This window comes from Choloepus didactylus, chromosome 11, assembly GCF_015220235.1.
Source record: "Choloepus didactylus isolate mChoDid1 chromosome 11, mChoDid1.pri, whole genome shotgun sequence".
NCBI classification, from domain to species: domain Eukaryota; kingdom Metazoa; phylum Chordata; class Mammalia; order Pilosa; family Megalonychidae; genus Choloepus; species Choloepus didactylus.
This window is the reverse complement of record NC_051317.1, coordinates 60,774,773-60,789,908: the sequence shown is the minus strand read 5'-3', so window position 1 is coordinate 60,789,908 and position 15,136 is coordinate 60,774,773. Positions and strand designations below refer to the sequence as shown.

The 15,136-nt window shown below is 39.7% G+C and overlaps 1 protein-coding gene across 1 annotated transcript in view; it reads left to right on the top strand.

The window, feature by feature from the left end:
• ADAMTS12 (ADAM metallopeptidase with thrombospondin type 1 motif 12) overlaps positions 1-15,136 on the top strand; it is a 459,352-nt gene that overhangs the window by 338,508 nt on the left and 105,708 nt on the right. The window contains exon 13 of the mRNA XM_037799243.1: positions 9,663-9,796. Within this exon, the coding sequence (XP_037655171.1) occupies positions 9,663-9,796 (134 nt within the window). The remainder of the gene's footprint in view (positions 1-9,662; positions 9,797-15,136) is intronic.

Genomic DNA, 15,136 nt, shown 5'->3' with positions numbered 1-15,136 from the left:
TGGGGCAGCAGCTTGATAAAGTTTCCTCTAAGTCCGGACAAGTTACACCTTCTCTCCTGAAAATGAAGAATCAAGGACTATTAGCTACAGATTAACAGAAAAAACATCTTTTCTGTGCAGTTTGTTATTATTTTAATAGGGAATACAACAGAAGATGTTTTGGAGCTAAAGGAATTTGAGGCAAGGAAGTAAAATATATCTAACTAATTTCTTTGTGATTCCTAAGTTCCTGAAATTCCTATGTGATAGGACACAAGAAGAATGAGAGATATTAGCCAAAGAGTTAGAATTACATATTGGGGCTATTAGAACAATGATAAAGTTGATTCCTTTCGAAAGAAAGACTCTACTGTGCTTTGCCCACTCCAGCTCTCCAGAATACCCTGATGGCTCTTGGTTGTCAAGGGCAACGCCTGTTCCTTAACCCCTGTTGTTTAGTGTCATTCATCACTCTAGGGGAGGGAGTCTTGTGGTTATTGATGCAATTTAGCTTCCTAAGCCAGGTGTTTGAATACAGGAAAACTCATGCGTTTACTCAGGCAGACTCTAAAAATAGCTAATGCTGAAAGGTACATTAGTAAGGTAGATTAGTAAGTACTATCTACACCTATATTCTAGACATTGTCTATTTGGTCAGAACTATTTGGGTCAGTGGTCCTATGGACCCTGAATGTGCAGCTTTCCTTAACTAAGATAACAGTGCTACCCAAGTGGTATGACTGGTACTTGGTTTGGGGTCCCCCTGCCCAGATGCAGGGTTGAATTTTCACATGCCAATCCCTGCCCGCTCAAGTAGCTGGAATTGGATTAAAAAGATTTGGTTGTTTTGCTTTTCAGTTTTTGACAAGCGTTTATCAATGCCTACTTTTTGCATAGCATAGAAATAGGTACTTAAAAAAAAAGAGTTTTAAAGAGTAGACATAAATTTCACTCATTTTGGAGTGATTGGTTTGCATCCATAATTGTGATTGATCTGCATAAACCACATACAGAAGTTAAGCCTACACTGAGCTCCCTGCCTGACTCAGCTCCACCCCAGTGGTTTCCTTAATGGTCTCTTGTGTGATCATTGGGACACAGTGGCTTACCAACTAACCCCAGTTGCTACTACCTTGTCCAGCACAATGATTTCTTTCCCCCATCAAAACTCTATCCTAAATAGTTGCTATTTGCTTCATTAACAGGCACTCCTAGTGGCAACAAGTAGGTAGTTCATGTCAACAACTCCATATGGGGCCCTTTACACCCTCCCAGCCTTCCCTTAGAAGTCACCCAGAGGATAAAATAAATGAATCACAGAGTCTTCTACCCACTCTGTGGACCGTGTTATTAACCTGGTAAGTGACCTCTGGCAGATTTGCTAAGTGGCCAATGACAGAACAAGAATCACGAATTAGTTTTGAATGAGTACAGAAAATCACCACATCATGTAGTTTTCCCGTGGAGCCCCAGAGATTCCCCAATGCTTGATTCTGATTTCATTTTTCAAAAATAAATTTTAAACTGATAGTTTGTCATGGCTGCTATAACAATATGTAGCAGACTAGTTGGCTTAAAAAACAGAAATGTACTGTCTCACAGTTCTGGAAGCTAGAAGTCCAAATCATGGTGTCATCAGGACAATGCTTCCTTTAAAAGAGGAGAGTCCTTTCCATGCGTCTCCCTTGGCTTCTGGTGTGAGTGGTGACGATCCATGGCTTGTGGTAGCATAACTCAGTCTCTGCCCTCAGCACATGGCCATCTCTCTCTCTGTTGCTTTGTGTCCAAATTTCCTTTCCTTACAAGGACACCAGTCATATTGGATTATGATCCACCCTTAATCCAGTTTGGCATCTTCTTAACTAATAATATCTTCAAAGATCCTATTTACAAATAAGTTCATATTCACAAGACTGGGGGTTAGGAGTTGAGCATGTTTTTGGCAGACATAATTCAATCCATAATGCCATTTTAAAAAATGAAATGTAAAACAATGCATATTCTAGAAAATATTATATACCAGCTTTTAGCATATCAAAGACAAATAATGCATTGTCTTACAGTTAAATTAATTTGGTTTAATATTGATCTCAGAATAAGAGTCTTCTACCATCTAAGTTTAATTGATAACTATTCTGACACTTCAGGTTGAAGTGTTCTAAACTGTTATTGTTTGCAACTACTTGTCTGTATGAATAAGGATTTTTCAATTCTGTGCTACCAAAATACCCATAGAAAAAGTTAGATGCTTCAGCCAATGTGAGCCTGAAACTGTCATCCATAAGCCCAACTGTCTTAGTTTGCTAATGCTGCAGAATGCAAAACACCAGAGATGGATTGGCTTTTATAAAACGGGGATTTATTTCACTACACAGTTACAGTCTTAAGGCCACAAAGCGTCCAAGGCAACACATCAGCAATCGGGTACCCTCACCGGAGGATGGCCAATGGCCTCCGGAAAACCTCTGTTAGCTAGGAAGGCAGCTGGCATCTGCTCCAAAGCTCCGGCCTCAAAACGGCTTTCTCCCAGGACGTTCCTCTCTAGCAAGCTTGCTCCTCTTCAAAACATCACTCCCAGCTGCACTCTCTTCCTCCCCCCAGTCAGCTCATTTATGTAACTCCACTGATCAAGGCCCACCCCGAATGGGTGGGGCCACGCCTCCATGAGAACATCTCATCAGAATCATTGCCCACAGCTGGGTGGGGCACATTCCAAGCAAATCCAACCATCACCAAAACGCCTGCCCCACACAAAACCACAAAGATAATGGCATTTGGGGGACACAATACACTCAAACCGGCACACCCAACCTTAATTTTTCTGTTCATCATAATAGTCTTTATAGATTCCACTCATATTTTCATAAGTAACCATTATATATTTGAACTTTATCTGCTAGATTTTCAGGGTGTTAATTGAAAAAAAGAATTCTTCCACTTAAAAGGTTTGGAAGTTGCTAATCTAGATCAACCAACTTCCCAATGCAGGAATTTTCTTCACGCATTCTTCACAAAAGTTATTATTCACCCTCTTCTAGATCACATCCATGTAGGTACCAGTGTGAAGAGCTGCCAAATATCAACTGTGTCTTCTGAGCCAGGGTCTTTACGAGGCAAGCAAATATACATTATAGCATTTATTCCTCACAAGACCCAAGAGGTGTGGTATATCATCCCTCCTCCCCATCTTTTAGAGATGGAGAAATTGATCACCTACTCAAGGTTGCAGGTTTATAAACGATGGACCTGGGATTGAAGCACAGTTCTGTTTAACTAAGAAGCTGGTGCTCATTTCTATTAAGTTATCTGGGTTCCCAGGGGCTTCATTAACTTATGTTAATAGAAATTTGTTTATATCCTACTTCCTCTATTAGGAAATGACCAGAGCCTGATCTTGATGCCATTATTTTCCTGAAATCTCTCTTGTTTTTTAGATTTTCTTTCTCAGAGAACCTGAATAACCCTTCATTTAGGCTATTTTTTTCCTTCATTTTTGCTTCTAAATATTTAAGCCCTATTAATGCTAGATGCCAGTGAGGTTTTCAACATAGATCAAAGATGGAGAGTGTGAAGTCAGGTCAGAGCACAGTCTGCTCCTCATGAGACCTCATGGAGTAGGAGCCTTCAGGGATATTTTTAAGGAATTGCTGCAGATTGGGTTCCCTAGGAAACAGACTGGGGACAGAGGCCAGCATGCAGTGAGTGTGGCAGATCAACAGCTGTGGAGGGGAAGGGAGTGTGGTTGGGCAGACGGAGGAGTTAGACCACAGAGCTTTCTCAGCCAAGGTCTTTTCCATCTTCTTTGGGAGCCTTGAAGCTGGAAGGGACCATCAGGGTTGTCAGGTTTGGGTGGGGACAGAGCCCAGGCTTTTATATCCCACGTGGACCAGTCATTCCATGTGCTCTGCCCCAAGAATGGGGATGTATTCCTGGGCAGGCCGGCTGCTTTCAGCCAAGGCAGCACTCCTAGCAGCTGGGTGCACACAGCACTCGTAATAATGCTTGGGATTTAAATAGAAGCAGCTTTTGAAGAGAATAATGTAAGTGTGGGGAGCAAACTGGGGGTGGGTGGGGGTGGATATCTTCCAGCCAAGCCCCTCATTTTATAGATTAGGACTCCATGGCCTCAAAGTGGGAAATGATGGAATAATGAAATGTTTGCAGACTACCAAAGCCATTCACAACTCTCGTCATCCTTGGTTTCCCCTACCACAGAACAGAGAAAACTCACTGACCCATCCTCTCTACACTCATATTACCCAATTCTGACCACAGATATAAGGATGGAAGCCTCACTGGGTAAGACTCCTGGAAAGGATTTTAATTGGGACAGACGCAGCTGGTTCTGGGATACTTGCCTGTCTGCCATTTGCCCTTCCCCTTCTCACTGCCTACAAATGCAGCAGCCAGATGACAACCACAGAGTTGCTAAGACACCTGAGAAGGAAGATAGAAGGAGGCTCCCTTTAAACTCATACCTCTTGACTGCTTGTTATGTGAGAAAAGTAAACTCCTGTCCATTTGAGGTGAGAAGCAGTAATGTTTTCTGCTACTTGCAGCCAGACTTACTCCTAATTGATATTAACAGCTAATATTAATCTTTTATCATTTCTTGCTATGTGCCAGGCACTTCACTTGGCACTTTATATGAATTTTCCTAATTTTATCTCCACAAGAAAATCCAATGAGAAAAACTAAAATTTTGACCCAGTTGGAATACTAGGGTACAGCAAGATAACATGCCCACCACCAATTTTCATACGTACCTTTGGTGCCCATATTTTGGTCTCTAATACTATTTGCCACAAAAGGTACCAGGCCTCCTTGAAGGTTGACATCTCTTAGGGCAGGGGAAATATGGAGCTCATTCATTCATTTGTTCATTCATTTGTTTATTATTGTATGCCTACTATGTGTTTCATTGGTTTAGGATCTGGAGCTACAAAGCGAACAAAACTGCAAAGTCTCTAATCTCATGGAGCTTATGTTCTAGGGAGACAAAGTCCAAACAGAGTTAGGAAGTCCAGTGATTATAGGTGTTTTGGAGAAAATCAAGGCAAACTAAGGCTCTTGGGAAGTACAAGGTAGAAAAGGGTTTGCTATTTTTTCTTGAGTGGTAAATATCTTAGCATTCATCAGTACGAATCTCTAACAACTAATAAAACTAACATCCTTAACCTGTTCCTTGGAGGTAGTCTGTTAACAAATTTTTGTTTGTACACAAATGGAATCATACTTGCATGATTCTGCAACTTTCTTGATTCACTGAATAGTAGATCATGGGCATCATGGTTTGCCTCATTCCTTTTATTTTATCTGCAAATTTTTTTCTCTCTGGATGAACTTTAATTGCTACAATGAGTGTCCTTGACTTCTGTCACACAGGGCTTTGTGCATTTTTATGACTGAGCTGCTAATCTCTCGGGATCAAAATGATCTTTGCCAGTCTGTCCAAAAGTTTCTTCCTAACCTTGTTTATCATGGTCATGTTAGTTAATTAGGAAATGTGTTAAGCCCCTTTTGTAGTTGTAATGTTCTACTAGTAGTCATTAGGAGATGTTAATAGTAAGAGATACTACATGTAAACAGCTGCTCTATGCCAGATACCAGCATAGATGTTTTGATGTTATCTTCCAGACGATCTCCTCTATGCAGATTAATGATCAAGAGGGCCGTGGGTAAGATGTAAGAGTTGGGGCTGGGATTGTATCCCTATGGAGCAAGCCTGTGTGAAGGAGAATCCTCCAGGCCATGCTTACGTCTACCTCAACTGTGCTTTTGAGTCCTCACTAGCCGTGACTCCTTGAGACTGTGCTGGCCGTAGGAGCTGATCATCACACAGAGTGCCCTTTATTACATTCTAGTCCAGTTGAGGAGTATGTAAAATCCATACTCTGAGAACTGCAGAGCTGAAAGGACCTCAGCAGTAATTGTGTAAGAGGAATTTGTACCAGGCCCACAGTTACAGTAAAGGAAAACAGGAAACCACCTACTGGCCAAGACAGATCTAGAACTCTATGCTAAGCCGACAAGACGGAGGTTGTTTAGAAAACTGTAAAACATAAAATAGAAATTTAGGGCAGGATTGAGTAGAAATGACATAAAGGAATAATCTTATGAAGAAGAGGATATTTCAGGAAAATTTTGTTTTGTTTTTGTGTGTGTGGGAATGAATTTGAGTGGGGGTTACCAAAAACAAGTCTTTCAAGAGCTATAAGGGAGGTTTGGAAAGATAGAGGCTAGAATGTTGGGGCAATGGCAAAGACCTTCAAAATTCATCTATTTCATGATGAGGAAGTTAAAAACAACCACCACAACAACTATCATTTGTTGAGAACTTACTGTGTAGCCAAGCAACATGCTTAGTGTTAGACATGCGATCTCTTTTAATTACCTGAAAGGTAAAAAATTACCCTGTAAGGTAGGTATTATTATCCTCATTTTTCAGATGAGGAAGCTGAGGCAAAGAAAGGCTTAGAATTTTCTCACAATAGTATTAGACGTTCATGAACTAAGACATTTTATTCTCTCTGTAGAAGGAAACTCCAGAAGCTAGGGATTCTTGCTGTATTTAAGCCCCATGAGAGGAAAGACTTTGAATTAAAATGGAGTCCAGTTGTTATTCTATGATCCATGAATGAATGCATTGCCTAACAACACAAAGGGTGATTACTTTAAAGATCTCATTAAAAGCATGTGTGTGTGTGTGTGTGTGTGTGTGTGTGTGTGTGTGTTTTGAAAAAATTCTGTGCCTATAGATGAGGAATTAATAGTGTAGTCTCTGACACTAAACACCAGGTTTGAGTCTCAGCCCTGCCACTCATTCTGAGATCCTGGGAAACTTAATTTCTCTGTGCCTAAATGCTCTCATCTTTAAAATGGGGATTAAAAAAAAAAAAAACCCACAAACTTCATAGGGTGGTTGTGATTATTAAACTGAGAGAACCACTGTAAAGTAGAAGACCTGAGAAATAGTTAATTTTCAATACATATTAGCTGTTTTTCTAACATGCACTTTTAGCTCACTATATAAACAAGACTTTTGCAAAAGTCTCTGGAGACTCACTTTAGAGAGTGGATCAAACAGCACAAACCCAGAGGAAATAAAATAAGGCAAACATTGAAACTTCACCATTATGGAATTCAGTGCTACACTTGCCACTGGAAGGGCATTTACTTGCTATGAGGACCCACTTCCATGACCCTGAGAGTAAAGGTCACCTTAAGTTTTACACCTTAGGCTCCATTCCTGGCCTTGCTCAGCAGCCTCAAAAGAGACAATTCCTTTAGAAAAGCTCCAGAATTATTCAGTGCTGCTTTCCTTTTTTGCTTTATGTGTCCAAATACAAAACTCCAAATTCTAAAGCTAAAATCAAAGTCTTATTTTAAAATGTTTCCTCTGCCTCTCTCTTTCATCCTACTTGATAGCTGATTGCTTCATGAAATGATTCTCCTGGAATCAGCCCACCTGGGTGGGTGCTGTCATCCCTGGGAGAGCTCACTGTAAATACTTCTACTCCCTTTTCAGCTGCTTTCAGAGCAAAAGAGCTCATCACGCTGGCAGGAATGGGGATTTACTGTAATCCCAAATTGTGGCTTGCCTCTGCCTCTGCATCTTCTGGCCCTTTTCCTTTGGTACTTTGCCTAATAATCTGTTAAACCTGTTCTGACTTTATATTTTCAGACAATTTATCCACTGCATCTTATAAAAAATCAATTTGTATTCTTTATTTGCCTTTACCTTTTTCTTTGGAGATTTGAGCAGATATTTTAGACCTCTGGTCTCAAGTTTTTGTCCAGAGTTTCAATGGTTGAAGCTATGGCTTTTGGTTATGTCTTGTGTTTTACACTTTTTTCCCCACTGCATGAATCACTGGGTCCTCAAGTGGGCTGGTGTACCTAGAGTTGTGGGCTTTGCCCAGGACTAAGCAAGTTTCCCTGTGCGCTTTGGCTTTGCATTTGGCGCCCATCCACATTGAGGGGGAGCCCATGGCAAATGGCCTTGTGGTCTCACCTAGTCCTCAGCTGGTCACACCACCAAAGACTTGTCACCCACCCACATTAAACAGATCCAGAAGAGATACTGAAAGTTTCTTTCTAAAGAAAACATTCTTAAGTTTTTTACTGAGGAAAAAACAAACAAATAATGACATCATTCTAATTTGCTAATGCTGCTGGAATGCAAAACACCAGAGATGGATTGGCTTTTATAAAAAAGGGGGTTTATTTGGTTACACAGTTACAGTCTTAAGGCCATAACGTGTCCAAGGTAACACATCAGCAATTGGGTACCTTCACTGGAGGATGGCACAGAAAACCTGTGTTAGCTGGGAAGGCACATGGCTGGTGTCTGCTCCAAAGTTCTGGGTTCAAAATGGCTTTCTCCCAGGACATTCCTCTCTAGGCTGAAGTTCCTCAAAAACATCACTCTCAGTTGCTCTTGTGGTGTTTGTCCTCTCTTAGCTTCTCTGGAGCAAGAGTCTGCTTTCAATGGCTATCTTCAAACTGTCTCTCATCTGCAGCTACTCTCTCAGCTTCTGTGCATTCTTCAAAGTGTCCCTTTTGGCTGTAGCTCCTCTTCAAAATGTCACTCTCAGCTGTACTGAGTTCCTTCTGTTTGTCAGCTCATTTATATGGCTCCAGTGATTTAATTTAGACCCACCCTGAATGTGTCTGGTAACACCTCCATGGAAATTATCCAGTCAGAGTCATCACCCACAGTTGGGTGGGGCTCATTTATATGCAAACAATCTAATCCAAACTAATATGTCTGCCCCCACAAGACTGCATCAAAGAACGTGGCTTTTTCTGGGGGACATAGTGTATACAAACTGGTACAGACATTCAAAAGAAAACTTTTTAAATTTTTTATCATGCACATGTATTACCTATTAAAGTTATAATGCAATTTATGATTTAAATTATCTATTTTTGTAGTCACTGTGTGTACATATGTATGAGTATATATTTTGTATTTTATTAAATAAATCTTTAGAACAGTTCTTGTGCTGGCAAGCACCCTATCTTCATTTACAAGGGAGTAGAAAATTCAGTCATTCAATGGATGGATTCGGTGTAGGACCCAGGGTGATTGGATGAACCACTGTAATAAGCAAATTGGCCTCAGCTTCTGCAAAAGCAGCAGGCCTTTTATTTCTATGGTGGTTGTAAATTGTGGTGGCCAAGGACTTCTTGAGCTTGAAGAAAATAAAGAAGATTTGACGGAATCAAGGTTATGATGGTGGTGATAACAGTGATGGTGTTAGTGGTGAGCTAGACCCATCGGATGGGAACTCCTCTCCCATGAGGTCACCTTACTTTGCTGTAAGCACCTGTTCAGGTGTCATTCTGACTTGGAGTCCTGCATCACTGGTTGCTATTACTTGCTTTCCAGGTTTACGCCAGATGCTCTGTGCCTTATTTTTATGAGTGCAGTTCAATGTTGGGTTGAGAAGTCTCATCATTTATACCAAAGGATATAAGTTTAATTCATTGTAAAAAATAAAAAACTCTTTAACTGAAAGACAAGAAAATCCTACATTTCAGCTTCTATCATAGAAAGGTAAAAGATGGGACTAACTAGATTAAGCAACAGTTGGGGGTCACAAATGCAAAGGAATCCTGGGATAAGGAGACCAAACTAAAAAGCTAACTTGCAAGGATTTGTCTTTTTCTCACTTCAGCACATCCTTGTGAACTTTACTGCCGACCCATAGACGGCCAGTTTTCCGAGAAAATGCTGGATGCAGTCATTGACGGTACCCCCTGCTTTGAAGGTGGCAGCAGCAGAAATATCTGTATTAATGGCATATGTAAGGTATTGGGTATGTTTCCTTGATCTACCACTTTATGAAATCATGATTTTATTAATTCAGGAAGTCAGATATTTTAAGCTTTTGCTTTTGTGACATTTAAATAGCTTGGGACTAGTTTTTATATTCAGTCTACTAGATTAAGCAGACAGCGGTTCTCAGGGTTCATCATAGTCACAGTTAGGAGTTGAATAGTTTTTCTTCCTGCTGTCTTCTTCACTTTTTGATTTGTTAATGTGCTCTATGATATTATTTTAGGTGTGGAGCAGGGTCAAATTTGAAGAAGAACCAAAATAACTGAGGAGTTACTAGGAAAAGGAAACCCAGATTATTTTGCTGGCATTAAATTATGAATTGGTTACTTGCCAACAGAGTAGTTAAATTAGAGGAAAACCTGAAATTAATAATATGTTGTATAGTGGTTTTCACAAAGCATTTTTACATTTAGTTCTCTGTCGACTATCCATTAGGTCTTATGAGGAAGAGAGACGGCATGACAAGTAGTTAGAACGCAGTCTTCTGATTTCTATTTAATTTTTTCATTAATCAATTCTACCTTTAGTAAATTATTACGACCTGATTTGTTAATGTTGATACGTACAACTATTGAAGAACTTCTTTCCATTGCTTCCAGCCTTTTTTGCAAGGAACTGATGAACAAGTCTTGTGATCCAACACCCAAGCTGAATTGCAGTTTAATGAGAAGGTGTTTTTAACCAACTAAAAGAAAATTAGGAAATATCGAATTAGTTTCAGTGAATCATAGTAGTTTAGCTCTCAGGCTCTAGAGTATGAACTCAACAATATAATTTACTAGCTGTATGATCCTGTACATCTTTCTAAGACTTAATTTTCTTATCATAAAATGTGGTTATTGATATATCAAACTACTAGGGTTGTCATAAAAAGATGAAATGAGTTTATACATGTCCCTGGCATGCAATAAACTCTCAATAAATTTTGTTTCTGCAAATATTTATCAGAATTTTTTCCCACTGAACCAAATTCACCCAGTGAAAAACCACTTCTTATAAATGTTCAGCACCTTGGGAAGATGCATTTATCACCTTGAAGTTGCCTATTGATTTATTTGAGCAGTGGCCAAAGACCAGGAGGCAAGATGATGATTCCCAGGGAATGAGTATGCTAACAACTTTGCTCAGGCAAAATTATCTATTAGAGCAACTATTTATTATTGTAACTACAAAGAGCAAAAAATAATTAATATCTTAAGTCTGTTCCTCAGAGGGGGAACAGATTTATTTAGATAATTCAGACTAAAACAGCCCCACCACTTTCTAAAGCAGAGGTTCTCAATTCTGTCTGCATATTAGAATCACCCAGAGAACTTGTAAAAAAAAAAAATACTTATGTCTGGGCTCTTCTAATTCAGAAGCTTTGGGATTTGGAGCCTGGGCATTGATAGGTTATAAACTCTCCAGGTGATCATCAGATGCAGCTACATTTGAGAACTACAGTCACCGAGAAATAAATGTGATGCTAAATTATCTTTTAGACCTAAGTGACTTTTCATATGTAGATATAACATCTTTAGCTGTGCCATGGAAAACGCAGGTGCTTTGAACAAAATATAAGGGATCATGGGTGCCTCTCTTGATACCAATTAAATTAATTTAATATAATAAGCCAGATTTTCTCAGCTTGCATTTCTCTTTCTGGAAACCAGTTAAGGCCTTTTGGAAGCTCTAATTACCCTCTTTTTCTCTATACCACACAGAGCTAAATTTTCAAGCTAAAAAAATTGTCAAAGCAAATTTACTTAATAGCCTAGATACAATTTATCATCCAAAGATCCAGGTTGTAGATATTTTCAGCTTCGTTAGTCTTTTTATTTATTTATTACAGTTTTTTGACGGGAATTGAAGATATATTGAAATAAAAAAATCATCAGAAAAAAAGAGTATATGGTGTTTGTCTAATCCATCTTCTTTGTATCTAGGAAAATATGTTTGTATATATTCATGTCTTTAGCTCTTTTGAAATTACGATATTTGCCAACATTTTGGCATGTTTCATTTGCAGATTCTACAAGGAAATTATTGAGCCCTGATCAGAGCTGAATTTGTTCTAGGAGGTAGCTCTCTGTGCTTCCTCCCTCTAACTTTTTTTAACTTTTTAGAACTCTAGTCTAAATTGTCAACTTATTTATCAGAGATATAGGTTTAAATGTTGACTTTTCAGGATATCTCTCATTTTTAATCACAAGTATGGCATGGAATAACCTTTTAAATATATGAGCAGTCCGAGACCCCATTCCCTATTAGGAACTCTTCCAGATCTGAAATGTTACTCTAATACCTATCTTCTGGGACAATTGGATAATCTTCAGCTCTGTCACCTCTTTCTCCTCATAACCACTTCTTTGAATTTCAGTTCCTTGACTCTTCCTATTTCTCCCCGTCAGCAAAGCCCTGGCTTCATTTTCTCCGCAAACAGCCTAGATGCCAAGGTCTGTCACATCAGCTGCTCCCTAGACTTGCCCTCTTAGTGTTCTGCTGACCCCAAGCCCTGAGCCCCTTGTTCTGGATCAACCCAACCACCAACCACTACCCTTTTTTTTTTTAATTTTATGACCAGCCTGCTCTGCACTCCTTAAAATGAAAATTCAACTTGGTGAATCTGTGCTTTTAGAAAGTCAGTCTTCAATCCCAGCTGAGCGTTCCTACCTGTCCAAAGTTAGCTCTCTCTCTCATTGCTCTTAAAAATAATTATTCCAAACATCTCTCTCTCTCTCCCTCTGTCATCCTAGATCCCAAATCAATCACTCTGGGCCAAAACGCTCTCCAAAATGTCAGTTCTTATCTCTTGAATCTCCCCTTTCAAAGGACCAACAGTTACTTCAATTTTAATATTCCTAAATTAATCTCATACCCTGTTCCCACCCCAACCTGCTTCTTCTATCATATTTCTTTTTCTTGTAAATGCTAAAACCAAAGTCTTGGTTGCCAGGGCTGCTAAAACAAATACCATAGATGGGTTGACTTTAACAACAGAAATTTTTTTGTCTCATGGTTTCAGAGGCTGGAAATCCAAAGTCAGAGTGTTGGCAGGATCATACTTTCTCTGAAGTCTGTAACATTCTGGTGGTGGCTTTCTGATAGTCCATAGCTCAATCTCGTCTTCCATCACCGGGCCATCTGTCTCCTTCTGTCTCCTACTCCTGACTGTGTCCAAATTCCCTCTGCTTCTAAAGACTCCAATCATATTGGATTAAGGCCCACCCTGACTCAGCTTGAGCTCATCTTAATAGGACCTTTGAAGATCCTATTCACAGATGAATTCACATCCACAGGAACAGAGGTTAGGGGCTATTACAATAAGCATTCCCCTGATAACCTGTGCTCTAAGGTTCAATTCTGAGTTTACACGTTGTAGTTGGTCCATATTGGTGAGACGTTATAGTGTTTGCCTTCCTTTTTCTGGTGTAGTTCACTCAAAATGCTGTCTACAGGTTCCATTCACCTCTTTGTGTGTCTCACAGCTTCACTCCTTCTCACAGTTGCTCAATATTCTATTGTATGCACACACAACAGTGCATCATTCTGTTCCTCAGTTTATGTACCCTTAGGCCACCTCCACCCATTGCAAATCATGTATGCTGTCTCCATAAACACCAGTGTGCAAATGTCCATTCATGTCTCTGCTCTCAGATCTTCTAAGTAAATGCCCCCTAATGAGGTTGCAGGACCTTATGGCACCCACATACTTAGCTTCGTGTGGAACCACCCCACCGTCTTCCAGAAAGGCTACACCATTCTACCTCCTAACCAACAGTAAATACGTATGTCCTTCTCTCCATGTTTTATTCAGCACTTTTATCTCTGTTTATATTTTTCCATATAATTTTATAGAGTATATTCATAAACCATATAATTATCCACAGTGTACAATCAGTTGTTCATGGTATCATCATACAGTTGTGCATTTATCACCACAGTCAGTGCTTGAACATATTGATTACTATGAAAAAAAACTTTTTTTAAACAAATAATAAAAAAGGTAATAAAAAGAAAAATAAAATATCATATCATATAATATATTAGTAGGGTCAGACCATGACACCACTACCAAGAATCCCATATCCCTCCCTTATAATACATATTGTTTTTAAAAAGAGTTTAGTGCAATCTTTCTGAGGCAGAATAGATGGAATATTTAGATCCTGGTTCAGTAGTCGACAATCATGCAAGCCCAGACCCAGAAGCCTATTCTTTGGCTATTTGAAGATAGATTAGGTCTGAATTAGTGACTCTTTCCAGTATCAGCCTTTTCTAAACCTGTTAAGGAATTTACTCTAATAGCTCACTGCCTGTTCTTATGGCCTTTAATGTGACACTGGCACTAAAACTGTCACCAAAGTAAGTGTTCCTAAAAGCACCTCTTTAAAAGTGGGTGACCTGTCTCCCAGAATGCATTTTAATTGTGTTCCTAAAAGCACCTCTTTAAAAGTGGGTGACCTGTCTCCCAGAATGCATTTTAATTGATGTTGGAAATTGGAATTTGAGGTGAATTGAGAGTAGTCCAAAACAGAGGCCTAGATTTTTGTTCCCCCTTTGTACCAGCTATTGTATAGAAAAGAACAGAGTGGATACTGGCTGGCCAGCCAGGGGTACTGGACGTGAGTGGAACTTTTATTAAGTAACTTGGGTGGGTTTGGCCCTGTGTATCACACCCACTGGTTTATTATTGAGAGATAAGGTAGGGGACATGGATTGCATACTAAGGGAGTTAGGCTCTATCTTGAGGGCAATGGGAGGCCGTTGAAGAGTTAAGCAGGAGGGTGACATCAGATTTTTGGGTGTACCTTGGGAAAGCCACCTAGACTCTTTAAACCAGTTCCCCTTCTTAACTGGGCAAAACAACACCTACCTTGAAAAGGTATGACAAGGAAAGCTTTACACGAATGTTCCACTTGTTAAATGGCAGTGTCCTTTACCTTTTCTTTTTGGCTAAGCATAGCTCTGCCCAAACTATCTCCAACCTTAAAGTGCACTGGCAGGGAACACGTCTTATCTCAGCACCAGGCATCTGCCCGGTCTCTGCCTTTGCCAAGGGACTGTAGAAAGAAGTGACGACATTCCAGGCACATTTGGTCATGGCACCAGTTGGCATTCCAGCCCTCAGTCACTTGAGAGTTTGCAAATTAAAATAATGTTCTCCCATAAACAAAACATGCAAATTAGTGAGAATACTTATTTCTTCTTCATTCATGGAAGGCTAAATGCCTGGTGAAAGGCTAGGCCCTGACTTCTCCAAGTAGAACTCTTAATAGCATGTTCTTCAGTCAAAATGGCAAGGTCATAACTTGATGACCCCATGGGAAA